The 23,634-nt window shown below is 39.6% G+C and overlaps 1 protein-coding gene across 6 annotated transcripts in view; it reads right to left on the reverse strand.

Annotated features, from left to right (window-relative positions):
* Positions 1–16,273: 16,273 nt before the first annotated feature.
* CCDC91 (coiled-coil domain containing 91) overlaps positions 16,274–23,634 on the reverse strand; it is a 114,447-nt gene continuing 107,086 nt past the window's right edge. For all 6 annotated transcript variants that reach the window (XM_053978664.1, XM_053978665.1, XM_053978658.1 and 3 more), the window contains one exon: positions 16,274–18,164. In XM_053978664.1, the coding sequence (XP_053834639.1) occupies positions 18,045–18,164 (120 nt within the window). In that variant the 3' untranslated portion in view covers positions 16,274–18,044. The remainder of the gene's footprint in view (positions 18,165–23,634) is intronic.

Raw genomic sequence — 23,634 nt, forward strand, 5'->3', positions numbered from 1 at the left:
GTCACGGCCCCAAGGCTGCTGGAGCTCCGGGAGCATTGGGACAACGATCTCAGGGATGCACAGGGGGGGATTGTTGGGGTGTCTGTGCAGGGCCAGGAGCTGGACTGGATGATGCTTGTCTGTGCCTTCCAACACAGGATAGTCTACAGTTCTGATTCTGTGAACTCGCTACAATACCCACCTCTGTGTATGCCAAAGCACATCCCATGTTTTGGTGCCTGCCATGTTGCTGAAGCTCTTCTCAGTTCAAACCAGCACTGTGCACCAGCACAAGCCCCAGTTCACAGTTCCCCACCAAAAGGATTTTGCAGAGTGCCCACCCCAAAGTTTTAGGTCAAACGCACCATTCCCACATTCCTTGCAGCTCCCCTTCGGTTCCAGGCCGTGAGGAGTTTGTGGCAGGAGTACATCAGCTCTTTATGGACCACAGTGGAGAGCTGCATAAAGATAAACCACATAGAGCTTCCTTTGTCTCACACACATACCATGCTTTTCAAAAAATCCACTAAAACACACTCACACATCATGAATTCAGGATTTTAGGAGTATTGGGGATTATTATCTTAATGCTCTTCATTCACTGACTTCCACAACATCTCAGGGAATAGATCTGGATTTCTCACTGAAATCTCCCCATGACCAGTAATTGATCATTTCACTTTTCCCCAAGCACTTTGGTTGTACTGGAAATATTTTTTTAATTATGAATATACTTGACTTAAAGTTGTCTTTTTGCTCATTTCAATCACTTTTAAGTCTGTCCCTGAATTCCCCTTGGAAATGCATATGCAGTGACAGGGTGACTGAAGGAAACAGGCGTGCTGGTCTGAACATCTGTGAGATGGGAGTGAAAAGAAAAAAAATTTCAAGCTACCCCTCCTAAAAAAAAGTGACAGATGTGAGTAAGAGGTACCACTCATGAGACACCTCTGTGGAGTAAACATTTTGGAATAATATTCCAGGCAACAACTACAGAGGCTCTAACAACAGATTGACCAGCCATTTATTACATTTCAAACAAAATGACTCAAAGGAAAATGTTCCAAACAGGCACCACTGGGCATTTGACTCAGCCCAAGCAGTGTTTTAACTATTTCTTTGCCACACAGCATACATGTGTCTCCTGCAACCCATGCCCTTCTACATATGCACAGCACATCTGACTAGTTTTCCCACCAACTTTCTAAAGCCTGTAGCCATCACAGGGTGCTGTTGTTTCCTATCAATGTGGGATGCCAGGTCAAAACGAATTACTTAGCTATTTTAAACTTTTTCTTATTTTGTTTCTTCTCTTCCCCCCCCCCTTTCTTAAATAACATTAGCATTCTGGGTTAGCTGAAGAGCTAAAACCTGGTTTTAATTTAAATATAAATAAAACCAGAAGTGACTGTGTGATTGTACTAAAAATAAATTGGTTTCTTTTCTAAAAGTTTCACTGATCTTAAAACTGGGGGAGGAGGGAAATGGGAGAGCATGTCCAACTCTTTTTTAGTCTGAGGGTGCCTCAAATCTGTGGCATTATGTCTCTAGAGAACTGGGTAGTTTCTGATACCATCACTTTATCTGGAAATCTATTTACCACACTTTACCAGCATGTCTATTCAGAACGTGGTTCAGAAATCATGAGGGGAAATCACACACTGTTAAGACGGAGCATTCTTGAGTGAGCCCCAATTATGGCAAATTCAGCAACAGAAAAAGAGGCTGTGGTGAGTGCAGTTACTGAAATTTTCCAAATAAATACAGCAAACAAGTTGCTCCAGGAACAAACTCGTACCTATATGATTTATAATAGCAGGAGTTGGGCCATGAAGGCAGGATGAACCCAATGAACCAGCAGTCACAGGCCACCCGTGGGCTGCAAGGCTGCCTGTGGTGCCTTCACTCCTTGTAACCAGTCCGTGACAGCTGGGACAGACCTCATCTGCTCCGAGGTGTGTGTGGCTTCTAGCAGTGCTCAGCAACTTCCACTGGCTTGCAGGCTGCTGATGAGCTCCTATGTGGGTTAGTATCAACAGGGAAAAATATAGGGATCCTATTTACAGCCTGCTGGCAGCAGATAGGTTAAAAAAAAAAAAAAAAAATCCTTCTCCAAAATCAATGTTTGCTTTACTGAGGGCCTCCTTAGGTGTACATTGGAAACAATTCTGTCTGTCTTCCACCACAGTTCAGTCACCCTACAGTTTAGTGTGCCAGCCAGTAGTAGTTAGCAGTCCAGAATCAACAAGTTTCTGCTGTTTAGCAGTACCAGACCATATTGGCCAAAAGCAAATGGAAAATATTAAATGTGAAATGGCACCTGATGAATGGTGATAAAGAACAAAAAGTAAAGTAGGGACTGTGGGCACTGTGGCTTTTTTTTTCACCCTATTTGTGGCATGACACACTGGCTCCCAGCTCTGATATGAAGAGTGTTTCAGCAGTAGAACTCTTCCTCTGCAGCATAAATCAGCCCTTCCTCTCATTCCTTCTCATCAGCCACTTTAATCTCAAAGGATGTCACAGGACTGACTGTCTGGTGCTGTCACTGCCACCCTGTGCAATCATTTCATCCCGGGAAAAGCCACTAAAAAAAATCAGTGTGAACTCTCAGTTAATGTCCTTTGATAGCAGGAGCTTTACCCCTGCTGTTCAAAACCATGGCTGGCCATCCAATGCACAGAGAATGAGGGAGAAGTGCAATCTCTGAACACAGGCTGAAAGTAGGACCTGTGTACTTTGGCCTCTCTCTGATTATCCTGTCTACATGTAGTTCTCAATGCCTGCACCTCTAGACATGATTTTTTTCAATGTGAGAGGCTCCCACGTCCAGAGACTGTGTGTTACTAACTCTTGGCACTCTGATTTCAGGTTAAAATAATTTTAACCTTAAAATTTTTTCTTTACCACTTTAAGTCGTTATGGGGTTCAAGTGCTACATACTCCATGTCCATTCTGACTTCATTCTTTGGATTCTAGGTGCTAATGGAAAGGTACTGTTAAGGCCCTTGCTAAGGGGTATCTGTTTTTTCTCAACAAGTCAGTGGAGTGACCTTTCAGAACCACAAACTCTGTTGTGTTAAATTTTGCTGCCTGCTTTTCCAAGTGGCAGATGCTCCTCAGACACTGCATTCCGTGACAAAGGGTTTTGTGCAGGCGTGGCAATCTCTGTGTTTTGCTAGCACAGCCCTACACCAGCAAAGCACCTGAGAACCAAAGAGCTCTGACACTGCTGGAGATGCGGCGCTGTTTGGAGAGGCTGCTTGTTGTAACCAGCCAGATGCACACAGGGAATGGAACAGGTGATAGATTTCTGTAGCTGGTCATGAAGCCAAGCAGCCCCAGGCAGTGAAGGCAGGGATGGACTTTGATTGACATGATTTCATTAGAGACAGAAGGAAAAAGAGTTACTTGCTACCTAAAAGCTATTTTCCAGCCTTAGGTCCCCTGCTGCATGGCCTTGTCTGGATAAAAGTGCCATCCCAGAGACTGAGTGAAGCCAAAGGGACTCAACTATGCACAACTCAGGTAGACTGCAAAATCAGGCTGCCAGTTTGGGAGGATTTTTATGCCACTGGAATCTCAGTGTGGGAGGTTGGAACTCCAGTCCCTTGAGCAAGGAACAACCCATGCACTGCAAGTTGACTACAGGAGGAGAGTGTTTGGAAAAACTCCTCCCTTTCAGTGTGCCACCAAAGAAGCAAAACTGCAGGCCAGTGGACAGAGATGCTGCGTTGCCAAAATACTTATTTCATCTCCAGCTAACTGATGGCACTGCACACACCTTCCCCTTGGTGTTCTGCTAACAAACAACACACTCCTCAGGGCTCGACCTTCTCCAGGCTGGCCACTTCTGTCAGGGCTTCGTTTATGCACCTGGCACAAACTTCAGCGAGCCACACTGGAGCAGGCAGCTAAAATAGCCTTTTTTCTCCTCAAAAAGAGAAGAAAGGGTTTATTGCAAACCATTCCAGTACTATCAGAACCCCTTTTCCTACCCAGCCCCATGTCTTACTAAAAATAAATATGCATGGTTATTATACTGATTCCATGTTGCCACAATTATATCCTGAAAAGAGTGTCAAATGTGCTTTTCCACATAATTTACTGTTTCCCTGTGATTCACGAAGCCTCTTTTCACGTGAATAATTGGTCCCTTCTTGTTTATGTATCACCATGGTACACAGCTCCTAGCTGGCCAAAAAAATAGGCACAAAGCTGACATTTAATCATTAGAGCTACATGCAACCTTCCCCCCACCCTTGCTACCAACTCCTTGCTTTTTACCTCCTCCCATAAAAAGAAAGTACAGATTTTTTATGGAGGAAATAGTTCCTAAAAAAAAAATCCCTAAAGTTTTACCTTCCTTAGCACTCATGAGCAATTTTTTTGTTCCATGCTTATTTTGTATTTCACATTTTCCAGTGTAAAGAAAACAGCTGAAGAGTCCCTTGCAAACAAAGTGAGAAGGTGGAGAAGGAGGAATGTTCTGAGTGCATGGCTGCTGAGAATGGCAGCTTTCCAAGTACAAATTTGTTTATTTCTCAGGGGAGATACAGTCAGGACATCATTTACCAATGGTCACTTGAATTAGAAAGCACCTCAGCATGTTCTCAGAATAGCATTTCAGCCTCTAGACACTGTAATGACACTTAGTTTTTACAGTGCAGTAAACTGCGGTACAAATTAATTTATTTACAATGAGTCACTGCTCAAGCAACTCTGCAGTCAAGCTTTGATTTGCAGAACTCCTCTGCCTTCAGCTACAGCTTCTTAAACAAGCCTGCACTGTGACAACATCTGTGATGGGTAAGTTTGGATCTCTGTGTGTGCTTCCTGCCTGGAAAGTTGAGGAACACCTTGTGCAGTATTTTGACAGTATTAAAAGAAATTAAAAAATCGAAGAGATAAGTATATTTGTCTTGACAGCATCATACCATGGCAGGCCAAAAACACATCAGAAAACAGAAGTCAGCAGGGACACTTAACAGCATAGGAAAAAAACATATTGGCTTAAGTCTGGCTATCAATCCAGCGCAGTAGGTTGTGTGATTCTACAGAACGAGTGCAAAAAAACTGAATGCAAAAGAAAAGAGAATATTTGTTGAGAATACATGAGGACGTTAATCTCCTTTTTGCCACAAACCAAAGCAACATCAGGTTTTAAGGCTGGAGAAAAAAAAAAAAAGCTAAGTGGTTTTTACCTCATATAGACATGAGACAAAACCAAAGCCTCAAGATCTGATCTTGTTAAAAAAAACAGAAGGGTAAGCTGTAAGTTTTTGTTTTCCTTTTTTTTTTTGGCAGCCAGGTAGAAACAGAAGGGAGTGAAACTTTCATGAGTGTTGGGGGTTAGGACATGGGAGGAGAGAAGAGGACAAAGGAGAGACAAAAACAACTGCTCGGAGTTGACTTTTCTGATTCAAATACACCTTAGCAGCACTCAGTGGAAAGCAGACTCAGAAGTGGAAAGAATTTCTGGATGCAGATCAAGACAGAAGAAATATCTTAATTTTTGCTGGGCCATAATCTCCTGAGAAGGCTTGTGAGAATTTGATCCTGTCATTCCCAAACTAGAATCTTAAAACTGATTTGGACCAGAACTACAGTTGGTTTGAAAATATTATTACTTCTTCCTGTGGAAAAAAAAAAAAAAAAAAAAAGAATAAAAATGGAAAATAACTCAGCCAAACCCAAAGTGCATGGACTCATTACAAGCTCAGGAAATCATCTCTATTTAAATCCCTTTCAGCACCACTCTCCAACTGTATTAGTGCGTGAGTGGAAGCAAACATTACACAGAAGTTCATCCTGGTCTCTTGCCTCTCTGTCCCCACCCCAACCCAAGTTCTCCATCTCAATGGTCACTTTTTTTTTTCTTCCTTCTGATTAGCCTTGTCAAGCCTTTCTCTCAGTAACCACCATTTTCATTCTTTTCGGTATTGCTCACTCCAAGGTTTCTGTGATCTTCAGTATTGCACCCTGCACTCTTGTCTTCATTCCATTCCACTCCCAGCTTTGCTGATTTCTCTGGTGCCAGCTCCCAGTGCCGTGTGCTCCTTTCTTACGAGCTGCTTTGCTGTTCCCTTACTTTGTCTTCTCTCATCCCGTCTTCTGACCTTCAGGACGGAATATCTCAAGGCTGGCTGAGTTCACCCAACTTTCTGTTTCCTGCTCTCCTGTGCTGCCGGGACCCTCATCAGGAAATGTGTGCTGAGGAAGGAAGGACTTGGGAAGAAGGAGCAGTCTTTCCTCTGGCACTGGCACTGCATGCCAACCTCTTTCTCTAGACTATGCCCTTTCTCCCTACTTCCCCCATTCTTATTCTCCCAGCTTCTGGTGGCAATAGAACAACAGTGTGAGATGAGGAAAGAGCTGTGGGAGACTCACATTGGTTTTCCAGCCCTGTTGACACCACTGGAGTGGGGATCCACTTAAAGGAGCTGTCACTGAGGCTCCAGTGTCAGTGCATGTCTGGTGGGTTGTCCTTGGCTGGCTCTGGATGCCCACCAGGTGCTTGCTCACTGTCCTTCCTCAAAAGAACAGAGGGAGAAAAACAAGAAGAAAAATCTCATGGGTGGAGGTACAGGGAGCTCATCTTACTATCAACAAATCAGGTTCATCTTGGAGAAAATTAATTTAATTTGATGCAAATTAAAATTGAATTGGATGGTGAGAAACAAATTAAAAATTAAAAAAGCTTCTCTCCCTGGCCCATTTTTCTCCCCCAGGCTCAAATTCCCCTGGCAGCTTCTGCAGTTCCCCTTCACCAAAACCATGACACCACCACCCAGTACAGTATGTATTTTACTATTTTATTATTTTGTTATTATAAAACTCCAGGTTCCAGCATCTTGAAGTTCACTTTTTGTTCTGAATCAGCTCTAACTTCTGCAGGTGAATTCACTATGTGTGCCTCTGCATGTTGCTGAAAAGATTGAGGAGAATTTGTAGAACTGCAAATTAGTAAGATCTTTCATATTTGTTTCTTTTCAAAGACTAGCAGCATGTTTCTTATTTTGGTTATGATTGTGTAGCCTTGTTACTTTAATTTCATGCTTAGTGCAGTTTTTGCCTGTGCCATTTTTTCGGCCTTGGACTGTCTTTATATTTAGGCAAATTTTTCTTGGATTCTCTTCATTTCTCTTTAGTGTTTGATACTACTTTCTTTAGGGAAATAAACAGTTTGAACTGCTGTGTTTAAACTGCGACGCTGCCCCTTGGTCGCAGGAGAAGGGGATGGCGCAGGCCGCTCCCCGCCTCTGGCACTGGCCGACAGACGGTAGCGGTTCGGCCGTCGGCTGTGGTCCCTTACCGACAGAAGTGGCCAACAAGAGTGGGCCCACGTCGAAGGATCGACGCAAAGGAAGAGGGAAGGACCCTTGCTTGCGTCTCCGAGCAATCTTCATTCTTCCCTGCGCAGGGGGCAGTGACGCAGGTGACACGGTGCAACGACTCGAAGTAAAGGCAAAAGGCGCGAAGTAGAGAAAAACGATGGCTTTTAAAGGGGGGCTGCCCCCGGGGTGGGGACAGCCTAACAACAAATCAAGGGCTAGATAGGAGGAGTATGGGGTGGATATATGTAAACATAAAACCAGTAGGGAAGGGGAAGGGGAGAGTGCATACTTAATATGCCAATGAGTGAAGGAAAATATCATAACTGACAGGGAATCTTCCAGATAAACGGGTGTAGCAAATAATGACAGACAAGCTGCAGGGGCAGGATTTGGAAGATAGACAGGGAAGGGTGTGGGAGTTGGGGTTGAGAGCAACAAGGCAGGGATGCCTTGAGAGGATTCTTACGTTGATTCAGGGAAGCCGGTGTGACAATTTCCCAAGGTCCCTCGCTCCCACATGTAAATGATTGCCTGCCTGTCACCCAGGGCTCGCTCCCAGACTCCAGAAAGTTCTGTGTCCCCAGTTCTCCCATTGGCACACACGTTATAGTCACTCCCCTCCTGTTCTGTTATTGTTTGAATGTGTGTCACTCCACATCAACTCCTCCTTCTACCCCTATCCCCATTGGTTCACTGTACCCTGTGCCCTCCTACCTTCCCCCCGTTTATATATTTTGTACCCACTCCCAGTCAGTGTGGTTGGAGTGGTTGCTGCCCTCGTGCTGCTGCCTTTCTGCCACCTGCTTTCCATTCCTGGTTCCCTTTGACTGTGGTTGTTCTCCTCGCCTCCCTCACCTACCACCCTCCCAGCCTATCTACCTTCCTCATACCCTTCTGGACCCTCAACTTTACCCTACAATAAACCCAGTTGGATCACCATACGGAGCACGCTCCCGTCTGTTACTGGTGAAGAAGAATTACAACATCGGGGCACGGGCGTCTGGTCATCTGGGAGGGTGGTTTGTTGAGTCTGGGATGGAGACATTGCCAGTTCAGGGGGCTACCCTACAGGATCTGCCCAGGGCGGCCCGCAGCGGGTCTCAGATAAGGGAGGTATACCCCAGGATTGACACGGGGAAAGGCGGGAAAACAGGTGGAAAACAACTCTGGGGAGAGACTATTAGGAAAACTGAACAGGGGTGAATAGGAACAAACCATTACAATTATTTTAAACAATTTCTTAAACATAAACTTCAAAATCCCACTACCACAGCCCTGAAAGTTGATAGCCCCTGTATGTTGATAACTCAAAATCACATTTTGCAATACTTGCTTTTTTTTTTCTGTGCTTGACAGGTAACTCTCAGATACTTAATTCACTTTGAAATGAGAGACACTCATACATGAGTAGAATCCACATGGCTCAGAATTATCATGGCTCAGAATTATCACAGCAATCCATGGTCTGATCTGGGAGTGGTGAAAACATCTTTCCCAGGGAACAGTAAAGCCTTGATTATCCTGAGCAAGTTTACTTAATTGTTTTTTGATTTTCCTCTAAGCTAATGATGATGGGCCATTTGCTTCACCTTCCTTTGCTCCCTGCAGTGCTGCTGTCCTTGGGAAATGCATAGCAGCAGACCTACTTCAAAGGACAAGAAGAATGACTTTCCAGCATGGCCATTTATTTGTGTTTTCCATTATCTTACATGTCAATTATTGCAGCATTGGAAAAAAGAATATTCGTATTTCACATTATTAACTGGGTCTTAGTCCAGTATTAAATAATCATTTACTTACAGTACTAAATTAAATCTTCTTACACTGCTGATGGATCATTATTCTTCCAAAATTTTTCCTTTTTTTTCCATTGAAAGACACAAGCTGCCTTTTGGTATTGATTTGTACAATGAGAACCAGTAATTTTCTACTTTTCCAGTCAATTAAGGGTGTGAATTGCATGCTCTGTATGCTCTAATGGGTCAAAGTCCATTGCATTGTCTTTGCCTTAATGAACTTTACGAGGACACAATAAGCTTTGAAAATTTCTGTCTATGTCTGCTGAGAACCTGTGATTAGACACTTTTATTTATGATCCTTGTTTTTAACCTTAGTTTAGCTATCCATAGGGTAACCAACAGGGAAAAGGATTACTACTTTTCCTCAGCACTACCAAGCTTTCCTTCTATTCATTGCCAATCATATTTGAAACACAATTGCTGAGATTTAAGTCATACATCCTACATATGTTTTGACCACTCCATCTCTGCACATTTTATCTTGTTTTATTGTGTACTGGAATGAGGTAAGACTTGGAATTTGTAATGTGAAGAAACCTTCCCTTAAACAGGACCATAAATCTGACACATGGAATTCCCATGTTTTTGCTTTATCTGCATCCAAGCTGCCTAGCACCCTGCCAGCTTTGTATGGGATGAGCTAAATAATATGGGAGTGATTAATTCAGGGTCTGCATGATTTTATTCACATTTGTGGCTGACCATTAATAGGTCTTAGTGAGAACTCCACACTCCAAACACAGATGCTACTGCTCTGGGAGCTGCAGCGGAGGCAGTTGGACAATTTTTTAAATGAAGTTAAGTGCCTCTGTTTTCTAGTGTATCCTACAGCAGTGACATTTGTGACATTTTCTTCTGCATAATTGTAGTAAAAAAAATGATTGCCCAGAGTTTTGAGGTTATATGATGTAGGACAACTTGACAGAGTGGCGCAATGCTTATGTTGTCTCATTAGTACCAGAAAACTGTAGGATCCGAAATGAAGATGTTAGTGGAAAGCCACTGTGCAAATTAGCCCCAAGCCCTCAGCCTGAGGGGCAAGTGAAGTTATGATCACATAACTGAAGGACAGGAGAAGCAGGACAGAAGTGTGACAGCTTCCTTCAGGAGAGCCACATTCCAGCCATGACTACTCCCCTGGTGATTTTATCACATTATAATATTTGATGTTTTCTTTAATACCATACCTCTTGCGATCCTGGACATCTCAGATCCCATGAAAGGGAAAAAAAGACTTTCTAGCACTTGCATTTCCAGTGGAAAGCTTGAATGTTAAGGAGTTTAAAATCACAAAGCACAATAAAAATGCATGATTGTTTATTATTAAAATGACTAAAGCCACTCTGACTTTTAAAAAATACTTTAAGATCTTGGCATATTTGATGATAATGTTCGACTAGGATTTTCTAGCATTGTCAAGCATGTATATATTGGGGCACTAGTTTACAGCCATTTAATGAGAGGAAAACAGAAGGGTAGAAAGTGGGCAATTCCTCAAATCTGTCAAAAGAACTCCACTAATACACCACATTGCTACCAAATCTGAACCTAAAGTTGAATGATATGTGATACTATTTCTGCAAAAAAAACCCCAGATTCCTAAATTGAGGAGGACGTATTCTGTCCTATCAGCCAATTTTAAGCATTAAGGACAAAGGACTTGTGTTTGAAGATGTGCAGTAAGATCCACCTGTCACTAGAAAAATGACAAAAGTCTTGCAGTACTTACAACCTCCTACTTCCCCATGCAAAGACATATCAGAAATTTTCACAAATAAAAAAGAACAGAAAATTCAAGAGCTTTCCAAGTTTTCTTTCAGTATAGTATCTGAAGTGAGTTTAACACGATGCACAAGAGGCAGCTACAGAAAATTCAACATTAAAAGGCCAAGACAGTAGCACAGCATCTCAGGAAGCACTGCTGAGTACCAGATGTATCCTCACTGTGCGAGTGTGCTAAAACACTTCCCTCCAAGACTCAGAACATCATAACCTATGTAAAGTGGGGAAGTTCCCCCAGCAAATTTGGAGTACAATGACAGATTTGGCTAGAGAAGTTGAAAGAATTGTGTCTTTGGAGATGGAAGCACCATGTTCCCAGCTGGACTCTAGGCTGTAATATTTTTCAGTGTTTTTTTTCATCAGAGAGTCCTTTCTGAGGGTGGTATAGCTGACTTCCCCTCAAAGCTCCATTGTGAAGAAGGCAAAACATTATCTAGAAACAATGAGCAAAATCCCAGCCTTGCTATTTAACAGCAGGAGTAAAATCCACTAGCAAACTTTGACTTGCAAAGTCAGCAAACACATCTGTTCTGGTCAATTTCTGGACGCTTTCATAACAGCATTTATTCTTTTCAGAGCACTGTGAGAAACACGACTGACCAACAGGCTTTCTTGATTAATAAAACCAAACCAGTTGGTACTCCAGTTTTGCCTTCTTTAAAGGAAAAATGCATTCATTTCATGGAGCTCAACAACAGTCAGTCTACAAGGTGTGGATCAACTCTTGCTATAACATAGAAAACCTTTTTTAAAGTTGTTAACTGACATTTCTAAGCTTTGTCCTGGAGATGGTCATGATTAAATTTTGCATAATACCAAGAGTATACGAGGAATATAAAAGACTAATCCACTTAGCCGCTTAACCAAGAGGAAAAATTTGATCAAAACATGTAATTGCTACAGACAACTGAGTTATATGATTCCTCTGTAAAAACCAGTATGAAATTCTGGATGCTTATAATTCAAAATAAATATCAACATTTGGTCCCAACATACAATCAATCAATCAATCAATCAATCATCCTTTTGAATATTTCTTAAATGTTGTGGAGGATGACTGCGTCATCCCTGCCTTCAAATCAACTGTTCTTTGAAAAATTTGTTGAAGAAAAATCGGGTTGAAAATGTGCACACACATTGTGACTATGACATTAATATTACATATTGATATAGCCAAATTGAGTGCAACTTGATGCTCACCCTGCTTGTGATAATCTGTATTCTTCTGAGTAGTCTTGTAATTCCTGTGCAACCATCAGTCCTTTGTAGACCTGCTGCACTTGCTGCCTGGAGCTTACAGGAGTTTTTGTTCCAATTTGTGCAAGTGAAAAATTATTTAATCTGAGAAGCAAACACATTTCTGATTCCCAAGATGATAATTAGATGATACATTATCTTATGACACAACATCTGGATCCTCTTCCATTTTATTTGGCAGACAATAAAGACTTCTCCATTGTGTATATAACTTTGTTTTTAATACTAGTGTGGCAATCAAGCAAGAAAATGTTCATCATCCTGATTCAGTGGTATTCCCAGCAAGCTCCATAGAAGCTCCTAAAACGTTCTGCTCAGGATGCTCAGGAAACATTGACATTTGTCAGACTAATGTATTTGACTGTCAACCTTGCAATGCTTCTAAGTTTTAAAAAGCATAAACTTCCATTTTTAATATTGATTTAATATAAATTATTTTTATTTTTATTTTTATTTTATTTAGGGGTTTTGGATATAATTTTGAAGTACAAATTCTCATGTCATATTATTTTATGAGAACTTCTTAGCAGCAAGTGTAGTAATAATGACACACAAGTTTTTCCCTCACCAACATCTCCAGCCAACACCACCAAAGAAAAAGTGCTGACATTTTCTTCAAAGAACTGATCACAAAATCTGCTCTTAATTTCTTGGTATATTTGTAGAACCATACAAAGACAGAACTGTATGCATTATATTCATCGTGGTCACAATTGCAAGATATGTGGAAGACATTTTGAGCCATAAATAACAACCAGCGGAATTCCTGCTGACTTCCTGGGAGCCAGTGCTTCCCAGTCATGCTCTAAGTATGTAATCTATGATCATAATAAAAGACTGGGATGTTCAAGTAATGGAATATCTAAAATTATTGCCACAAAAACAGAGACTGACCATGTATCACCATGACCAGCCATCTTCTGGAAAATTTATGCAGCAACATTGATGTGAACACTTAACCAGTGCCCTAATTTGCTAGTAGTACAAGAACTGGAATATCTTTCAAAGTTCATTCAGCAAAAACAGTTCTGTTTCCTCCTGGGTTAAAGAGCCTCCTACAGCTTTGTGCAGAGGGGGTCAGTTAGGACAAATTTCTTTTGAAATGCAGAGAGGAATTTGATGACCATCAATGGACCATTGCTGAAAAAAGAATGCCATTTGCTTTGGCTTTTGAGAGAAGACAAAATATTTTAACATGAAGAGAAAAAATGCCAATGATTTGACTTCTGATAGTGTTCTATACCTATTACTACAGATTCATTATCAAATCTGAAAAAAAGGACAAATTTCTAGCATTTTGTTGGGAATCATATTTTTAGGATATGTGTATTAATATACATCTCATTGTTTTACTAGTGTTCACTGCTACACTGTTTAAAATTGTCATCTGAAAAAAAAGAATAGTTTGAGTGTTTATTCAATAATAGTTTGCACATTGTATTATTCATTCCAGACAATGGAAATAATCTAAAAAATGTTGGTTGTGCAAGTCTGAAATGTGAGGAATTATAGGCAATATAAGCAAATGTGAATCTTTGATGCATATTAAAATGGTTACACTTACACAGCATTTAAGACATGGATAAAACATCAATACCACATCTACAGAAAAATGTGGCTATTGTGGCTATTATTGCTACTATCACAGGATAATAACTATAATTATTACCACAAGAATGATGTATCACTGAATGGTGAAACAAACACAAAACCTGAGCAACTCAGCAAACATAAAACTTGATAGCGCAACTCGGGTGGTTTTTCTGTGATGTTCTACTGTTCAAATATGACTCTAATTCAACAGCAGGACTATTAGCTTTATGTGGGCTTTCAAATTAATAAACAATGAAAACAATGGTAGCAGATGAATCTTCTTGAAGCCTCAGAAGAACAATATTCTTGGACAGAGCACAGAAAAGAAAACATTTTTTTTTTTTTGTCAATTCCCACAAGAACATTAAATTGAATGCAAGGCATGAATTGTACCCATGTAAAAAGTGTTTTCCAGTGTTTCTTTGGCACATTTATGGAGCACTGATGAAAAAAAAGATGCCACAGATGTTATAAAATCTTTCTATACAGTATTCAGGATGTCCATGTAAAAAAAATTTAAGATGATCTCATCCACACATTATGTCACTCTTGCAATGGAGTTTACAGTACCTAAACTAAGTCCATTTGATAACTGCAATGACATTGTATGTGATCTGAAAATGAGCATAAATTATATGAGTCCCTCTGAGAAACAATTTATATTGGTGGCTAAGTCCTTCCAGGAAATAAGACAAAATCTTACACATATTCCCTTCATCAAAGGGGTGGAGAAAAATCTGTCAGCTCAAACATGGGCACAGGAAATAGAGGAAGAGCAGGGTCTCGAGTGTTCTAAGGGAGTTTTGGTGTGAAAAGGAATTAGGCTCTCTAAGGTCATATCTGCATGGGTGATTTCAGACAGTTGGGAATTAACCTCGTCATTTACTGAGCTGGCAGGACATGACACACTTCTGATCAGAAGCCAATGTAAAGATGCACAAAAGATTCAAAATACTAAAGTGATCTCAGTCTCTGGAATGACTACTGCTGCTTCTTTGTTCTGCCATCTAATGATGGAAGTGAAGGAATTCAATGCTTCAAGGAATTCAAGGGTAATTTGACAATGAGATTCTTACAGCAAGGCAAAAATTCAAATATTCCCATATCTTAAGTATTGACAGTATTCAAAAAACGTTGCCTGTTATTCTCTTTTGTGCATGACTTGCACACACGTGGTCTGAGAGCCAATCTAGAATCCTGTAGTGGAAGCAGATAAAGAGCCAACAGAAATCTACATAAATATAATATAAATGTTGCAGACTTGTATGATGCCACAATGTTCAGTATTAACTTTGTGTAAACTATTGGCTGCAAATCACACAAATCACAAGGTCTAGAACTCAGTTCTAGACCATGAAGTAAAAGTGTTAAAATAGAGTGATCCTGACTAACACCAAGGAAAGACAGCATTCTAAACACTGGATCTACCGTTGTCCTGCTTTTTAAGTCACTTCTAATACATGCTGTCCAACCCAGGTCTTTATATAACAAGATTCATGGTTTATTTCTAATATGAAGTGTATGACCATAGAGATAAAATATTTATTATATGAGCTTTTTTGATGTTCTAGTTCTTACATTTTGATTCTGAGGATTAGTTCCAGGGTTTCTTGTTCCTCCCAGTACAGTCTTGCCAATATTTAATATTACCAGTCAGGCCTCAGAGGCAGATAAAGTTCTACCCCACAGACATACAACATGGTATTTTCTCCTTTATGTCATTCTCCAGTCTGTATGTAGGAATAAAAAAAGAATTGTTTAAAAAATGTGATATCAACTTCTAGGAGACAGATTGGATTTGCAAATTTGTCCCTGGCTTTAAACTGAAAGAGAGCAGGTTCAGATTGGATATTAGGACAGAATTCTTTTCTGTGAAGGTGGTGAGGCCCTGGCACAGGTTGCTCAGAGAGGCTATGGCTGCCCCATCCCTGGAAGTGTCCAAGGCCAGGGTGGATGATGCTTGGAGCAATCTGTGATAGTGGAAGGTGTCCTGCCCATGGCAGGTGATTGGAATTCGATGATCTTTAAGGCCTCTTCCAGTCCAGGCCATTCTGTTATTCTGATTTCCTTCTCCCAAATTTCCACAAACTGTACTCTCTTATGGTTAGATAGAAATAATGAAAAATATCCCTAAGATTTAAAGCTTTGTATGAGGTATGGAGAAGGTGGAAGGTGGTTATTGTATGCTGCAAAGCTCATCTACTGAATAGGTCTGGTTTTGCTGTGTAAGTAAATTTCCTCTCTGAGACTTGGAGTTTTGAATGTAACCCCAGCTCCCAATCTGGTCTTGCATGTCTGTGGTCTAGTCTGTAATTCTGCTTGCAGGATAGAAAGCAAAATAAAAGGAGCAAAACTGTCAGAGGTAAGAAAAGAATATGTACAGTTCTATGTGACCATCACAGTATTCAAGAGCTGAAGTTAAATAACACATGATCTAATTGGAAAGATGCACTACAGCTGCCAGTGAAATCTTACTGACTCCAATCATAAGCTTCTTCAAAGATTGCTTTTACATAGTGTAACAAGTCAGAATACAAATCTCTTTATTAGGAAAAGGCTGATAAACAGGCTCTGGCTTTGAAGGGGAACACTTGGATGTACAGGCCTAGAACAAAATCAAGAAGTTCATATAGGAATCTGCTGATACCACATTTCCACAATTAAACACACATTGGGAAAGCACTAGTCAATCAATTTCCTTTTACAGTACCTCAACATTCAAAAAATCCCATGGGGACATCTATGTCATCTTTGGTGCAGTTACAGAGACAAAAGTTTCTGGTTTAGGAACTGAAAATGAGTAGGCAACTCGTTAACACTACAGGATTTTCTTGTCAGCCAGAAAAAATGGAAACTGATCAGTCAATCCAGTATCAAATAGAAGACTGGATTTTAATCCATTTGCAGGGTAAGGTCATCATCTAGTAAAACCAGCACTGTTTACTTCTTCAGTGAACCTTTGTGTATATAAAAGACAAAAATGATTTGGTTTGATTACAAAAATGAAGCACAGAAAAAGTTTTAAATAAAAACCTTGACTTTCTGCAATACATATTACATACTGCCAATACACATGTAACCATTTGGTGTTCCTTATTACTGTAAGAAAACAATTTATGAAAAGTGCTGATGAAAAAAAATCAGCTTAACAAAAAAACCCAAAACACCTCCAAATAAGAAGAACCACACTTAAAAAATGTCCATAAGCTCACCGTAAGAGAGATCATTCTTAGTTTTATTTATGTACCTAAGCATGAACACTTATTTTCCCTTATTTTATTCAGAGCTCTTTTACAACTAAGGCCCCAATTCTACAATCAATAGTGTAGGCACAGAAATTCCACTCAATCTGCTGTTAGCAAGACTAGAAAGACCTATGAGCAATCCAAAGTCCAATAATGTCAGTGGGGAGTTTTTCTACTTCCTTCGATGCACTTAGAAAGGGCATGTGAGGTCAATAGGCTGCACTCCTTATTCTGTCAGAAATTCCACTGAGGCAGTGCAGTGTCACTCTCCACATAATTACATACATCTTCCTGAAACTGAGGTCAGTCACATCAATCGTAATGTCATGAGAAAATGACTTTTGGAATCGAACTAGCTTAGTAAAACAGAAATAAAATACATACTATACATTGGTCATGGCAGTGTTTTATGCTACCCTAAACAGATGCACTGTTTAGTTTTTAAATTTTTCTGTTGCTAGAGCTGGATTTGCTTATAAATGACTTAAGAAATGCCTGACAACACTCTTATGTTTCAGTACTGATTCTTCTGTTCTACACCAAAAGCAGTAAGAAATAATAAGCTACTCAGGTTCACCTGAGGCAATGGACTTGGGTAGATACTTTGGAAATAGAGATAGATTTGTACCGATTATCAACTAAATGTTTGTCTCCATTTTTTAAAATATCAAAAATAATGGTGAATCACATCAACACATGGTGCCAAATTTAAAACAGACATAACAGGGAAATGTTATAATTTCAGACATAACAAGGAAACTTTTGACATGGGCTACTAGAAAATATAAAGAAAGCAAAATCCTAAATAAAACAAATCCTAAATAAACTAATTTTTTTTCCAAGGATTTTTTTCCCTCTCATATTTGCTATCTGATAATAGTAGTAAAATAAATAAATAAATAGAAGAACATCATCCACAAACATTTCTATCAAGAATTTCAAATCAATCTTGACTCAATGATACAATCAAAAAAGATTGGAATATATTCATCATTTGCCAGATGGAGATTTGCAGCTTCACAAATCACACTGTATCATCAGCACCGAGAATGTCAGTCTCTGTTTTCTGCTGGGGTTGGCTCTTCCTTTAATAAAACATTTAACTGTTTCTGGGCACATGAAAGGAAAAGTTCCAAACTATGCAGATTTCTCTGACGGACAATTTCATCAAGCTGTTGAAATAAAAGAAAAAAAAAAAAACAGAAACAATCAATCAACTTTAAGAAAACCTGAAAACAAATGCCAGGGGTTGTCAGCAGAATTCCAACAATATTAAACAACAAAAAATCAACAACTAAAGAACCTAAGTAATTTCAATGTGTATAATTTAATAGCAACTTTCCAATGGAGTATTTGAGTTTCTCCAAAATAAAATGTACACAAGGCTAAAAGTAACTTCAAAGCTTTCAAATTCTACACAATCTATTTGAGAATGCTAAACAGTCTAACTGTCATGCTAGGTAAATCCCCAGAGAAATAACAGCTGTTGCTTTTATAAAAAACACTGCTTCAGGTTTAAAGTGATCACTACATATGACTGCATATTCAAAATTTTAAAGCCTACTGGTAATTTAAATGGCAGCATGTTTAAGTAGTTCCCAGAGGAAAAAGTCAACATATTTGTTATTTATTTTGCTTGTTCCTACATTTTATCCCCTAATGCCAAACAATGTGAACTATATATATATATATATAAATATATCTTTGCTGTATAGACAATCTTCCCCACCAAAAAAGATAAGAATATCATGGCAAGATTTGGCAGGGTTCATAATTTAAATGACAAAAATATGGTTTACTGAAAAGCATTTGAGTTTTTTAAACATTAATTAATAAATAAAATGCACTGCAAAATTCCTTCCAGTTGAATACTGAAGTTCAGATGTCAAAGTATTATCACAACTGAGAGATGTTTTCAATCTGACTATCCTTTACTCAGCCCAAATTCAACTAAATAGCCATATAACAATGACACAGGATGAGACTGAAAAGTAGTGGTACAAGGCTAATATGGAATAAAAATGATGCCACTCAAGGGAAAGGAAGTAATGGAATTTTGAAGAAGTCAGCACTTCTTTCAGATTATTGTGGAGAAGTTCATATGCAATGGAAAATGGAGGGTTTCTCAAAAAATGTTTCCTGACTTATGTATTTTGGACTAACAGCTTTAATTACAGCTTTCAACAAAAACTGATCTGTTTATCAACCAGCAGTCCAGTTAATTGCTGTAACACTTGAATGCCCATTTTATTGTATAACAGATACCCATTTTTAAAACATATTGTTATGCGTAGTAGGTATAATTCGCGCCTATAAAATGATATATAGGTAGAACTTTTATGTGGTTAAAAAACATAGACATAAAGCAAGTAAGCCAGGGCAAGGGGGTTGCCTCATGTATGTTGAAACCATTGCTGATAAGACCTCATTTGCAAGTTAATACATGTGGCTCGCTGGGAGATGAGCCGTTTTCTCGAGATGATCTAGGAACTCCCAAGCAATGATCGATGATGATGATGATGATGATTGTCCTGACAACTACTCAAGACTGGGATCACTGGAACCTCCAGGAGATACATCTCAGTGCCGGGTTCCTGTAACTCCATCACCGATGTACATCGCTTCCTGGACCTCGAATTGTTCAAACCAGCGCAGAGAAAAGAGACTTCATGAATATGTGGGACTTTGAATGGAAAGAAAAGGCTGATCGCCAAAATCCCGGCCTCGAGCAAAATAAACTGTATAAAAACTGCTCGTGCCTCTGCTAGAGTGGTTGAACCTGTCTCACCCAGCGCCGATCCTGGACTCGGCACTGTCCTTTTCTGTGGCTGGCTCAGATAGAATTTGATCGCTATGATAAAAATTGGGGTTTTTTTTCTTTTTAATTTGGCTGGGTCAATTTTTACCTGTAACAATATCAACGCAGAATGCAAGGCAAGGATAGTGACAGCTTCCCACTTCACTTTGAAAATGCACTCAGGAAAAGGTTGCAGTGCTGTGATTTAATACACAAACATTTTTATGACTCTATGCTTTTCTCCTCCTTAAGTTCCTCTAATTTATGCAAAACTGATTAGTTAGAATATTTTGGCAATTTGTTTCAACAGAGATAAATAATGTATCAAATCTAGTCACCAGCGGAAAACACACATATTTTCTAAACACTACAGAATCATAAAACTCTCCTTCAGTAATAGAAGCACAGAATCACAGGATGGTTTGGGTTGGAAGGGACTTTAAAGATCATCCAGTTCTAACCCCCTGCTATGGGCAGGGGTGCCTCTCACTGGACCAGGTTGCTCAGAGCCCCATCCCACCCGGTCTGCCTGTGTTTCTACTTCTGCAAATTTTCAGCTGTTCAAAATTTTGCATCTTTCTGCAAAAGCAGGCATTAGGGCTCCATACACAGCCTTGTAGCAGCGTGTGGCAGCAGTGCCAATCGTGATCCAGGGAGGCCACCACCAGCAGCAGGGAAAACAGATGAGACAAGTCTCTGTTGATCAGCAGGAGAGTCCATTTTATTCCCCCCAACCCCATGCTGGGGGGGGAGCAGGGGGGCAGAGGCCCAAGAGCCTGAGCAAAGCCCAGAGAGCCCAGAGCTGAGAGCAGAGCAGACCCAGGACCATGGGGTTTTATCAGGTGTCCCATGGGAGGAGTCTTAAAATCAGATTACAGCCTCCTCAAAACAGGAAGGCTTCACAGACTCCATACACAGCCTGATGAGAACCTAGCCCACTGATTTACAACAGATTTTAAAGCAGATCTAGTTCAAATAAATGTCAGAAAAGTCTGTTCTTGAGATATTCAAGTAACAGCTGCTACTGACAAGAAAATGGAAGAAACAGCAAACTAATCTCTAAAGAAGCTGTATCTGGAAGAGTGTGGAACAATGGAACAAAAAAATCCCCACTCAGTTGTGCTGGTGCATTTTCTCTGATTTGAAAAGTATCTTGCCTCCTTTGTATCTTCTGGACCAAAACATTTTGCTTGGGGAAGCTTGCAGATTTTTTTTTTGTGCCTGTGATCCATATTTCTTTGGGGAATGAATGGACAGATACAGCCCAGTTCACATAATATCATCTGTTGCATGTTAAGAAAGAACATGAGATACCTCTTTCTCTAATTAAAAGAATTCTCACATTACGTCATCAGATTCTCTTGTTTCTGGTAGGTATATCACATGGAGAAGCTCAGCATGAAACTGAATTTTGGTGCATGTTTATTGCATGTTATATCATTATACTCCTAAACAATTCTTTATTGAGCTTTGAGCACGAGCTTTGGCTAAACTCTCCATTTCCTTTTCATGCAGCCTTTCCTTGCAAGTTCTGCTTTAAAGGGACCAGAGTAGCTCACCAGGTGTGTGTTCTGATATGCTGCTGTTCAATTTCTTTATCAAGGCTGCAATCTCAAATTGTATAGGATTAAATATTAAATTTATTTCACCAAGTACAAAAGTAAATGTTTAATGTGTGTAGTGATTGGCTGCAGCACGAACAAACCAGAATTTCTTCAGGCTTGAGCAAGATTTTAAAAGTCTCAAATGAATTAAGTACACATTTGAGGAGCTTTTGTTGAACTCAAGTGGTTAGTTGCTAGTCTCCATTTGTACATAAGAAAAGTTTATTGCTTGTTAAACATTTATGTAAATGCAGTAACATAAAACTTGAGAATTCAGTTTCCCCTTGTTTGCTCCATTTGTGAATATGCATTGTCTTGAGCAGGACATTCTAAAAATCTTCAATGCTACAGAAAATGACAAAACAATCCAGAAAGACTTGAGATCTTCACATAACACAAAAAGAGAAGCAGTGATGCTGTCTTTGAAAATGGTACATTTGAATGTGTTCAGAAGGAGAACATGCTTGTTAATGGGAAAATTGTCTTGGCTGGGAAATAGAAATAAATGAAGCTTTGTTATACAATATATTTTTTAATGAACTATTAGCAATGGATACAGCTTTCTTGAAGAGTGCCTCCACATTGCTGTGCTCCTGTGCTCATTATGCTGTGCTTGCATAATATACCACAAAATGGGAAAATTTTTAAGATATTTTAAATCTCACTTTTCCAAACAGTCTTTTCCCTATATTTTTAGGTCCTGTTCATTTCATTGAATGACCTCATGATTTAAACAAACATAAGTGGACATCTGGCAAATTCAAATGTGACTTATATGCAAATGTAATCATTATGAATAACACATTTGGGCTGGAGCATTCACACAACAAAACCAACGCAACTGTTCTGATTGTACAGATGCTGAAAAATGCATCATGTTGGTTCAGATCTGCCAAGAAAGGGCATTTTCTGACACCATACTGTCACTGTTGTCATTGCTAGTTAATATTTCCCTTTCACTCTATGAAATCTATTAGTTCAAAGTTCCCAAATTCTTCAGACTGTGTCCAGTTGGTGGAACTTTAATTTGCTCAAAGCTTTAATGTTCCAGAACTTCATTATTTTAAATTACCCAACAGTATCTTTTAACTCTGTATAGATTTATATTTTTTTTCCTGAAGAACCAGAGGTTGTCTCTCTAGGCACTTGTATGGATCCTGCTGAGAAACCGGATATATGAGATTTGGAAAAAAAACACTTCTTGAATTCCACTCCTTAAATTCCCACTATCCTTCAGACATTTCATTTACCAAAAATGACCAGAGTCATGCAGGACCGTCCAACACTTTCAGTGCTGTTTGTTCCGCTCTCTTCAAAGCCTCAGTCCAGTTCTCAGATCTAAGTGCATTCCCACACTGTTTCTGGCCAAAGATGCCTGGATGAGACACCCTCGGATGTGGGGTCTCACCTCAGTCATGTCCATAGGCCACCCATGCAAGGCATGACCTGAAGGCACAAGCCACAGCAGAACTCCTGAGCGGATGCAAGAATTGGACTTGGGGAATGGAAAAAAAAGAAAAAGACACTGTATTACCACCAGGAGAATGCTTCTACCCCAGCCTGCTCTATTTCACTTTAAGTCAACCCATCACTTTAAGTTCCCCTGCATCACTTCAGCCACCCACAGCTCAAACCAAAGTTAACCACCATTCTACATTTTCCTAGATTTATCTTATCTTTCAAATTTTCTGTGAAATGGGAAGAAAGTCTACATGAGTGATGCCTAAAGTAGAAATTAGTTTCTTACACAAGCAACTGAGCATGCACATCCTTCATACCTTCCCCTTGCAATATCTACTTGAAAATAAGTTTGTTTTCATGACATTCATACTTATCTTCCTCTATTAAATACTCACCAACTTGTAAAAATACTTCAAATTACTAGAGGAGAAACCCAGTCAGAACTCTATAACTAATTGCTGTATGCCAGAATTATACTCTCCCATTTTAGTAACTAATAAAATAGCACGTGGAAAATATAATTTTAGGTTAAGCACAGAAAGTTATGAGATGAAATCCTGATCTCACCACAGTAAAGGTGTATTTTCTCATTAATCTCACTATGGCCTGAAGTTTACCCAGGAAAGTGAAGAAAACAAAATTAATGTTAAATATGGCTCACACTTATGTTCATCCATACAGGAGGAAGGGGCAGTGGGGGAAGACTTAAGATTCTCAAAAGTATCCTTGTTGCTCAAAGAAAATCATGTTCATGCAAAGACAGGAAAATTTCAAATGCAA

Source organism: Vidua macroura, chromosome 5 (assembly GCF_024509145.1).
Source record: "Vidua macroura isolate BioBank_ID:100142 chromosome 5, ASM2450914v1, whole genome shotgun sequence".
NCBI lineage: Eukaryota > Metazoa > Chordata > Aves > Passeriformes > Viduidae > Vidua > Vidua macroura.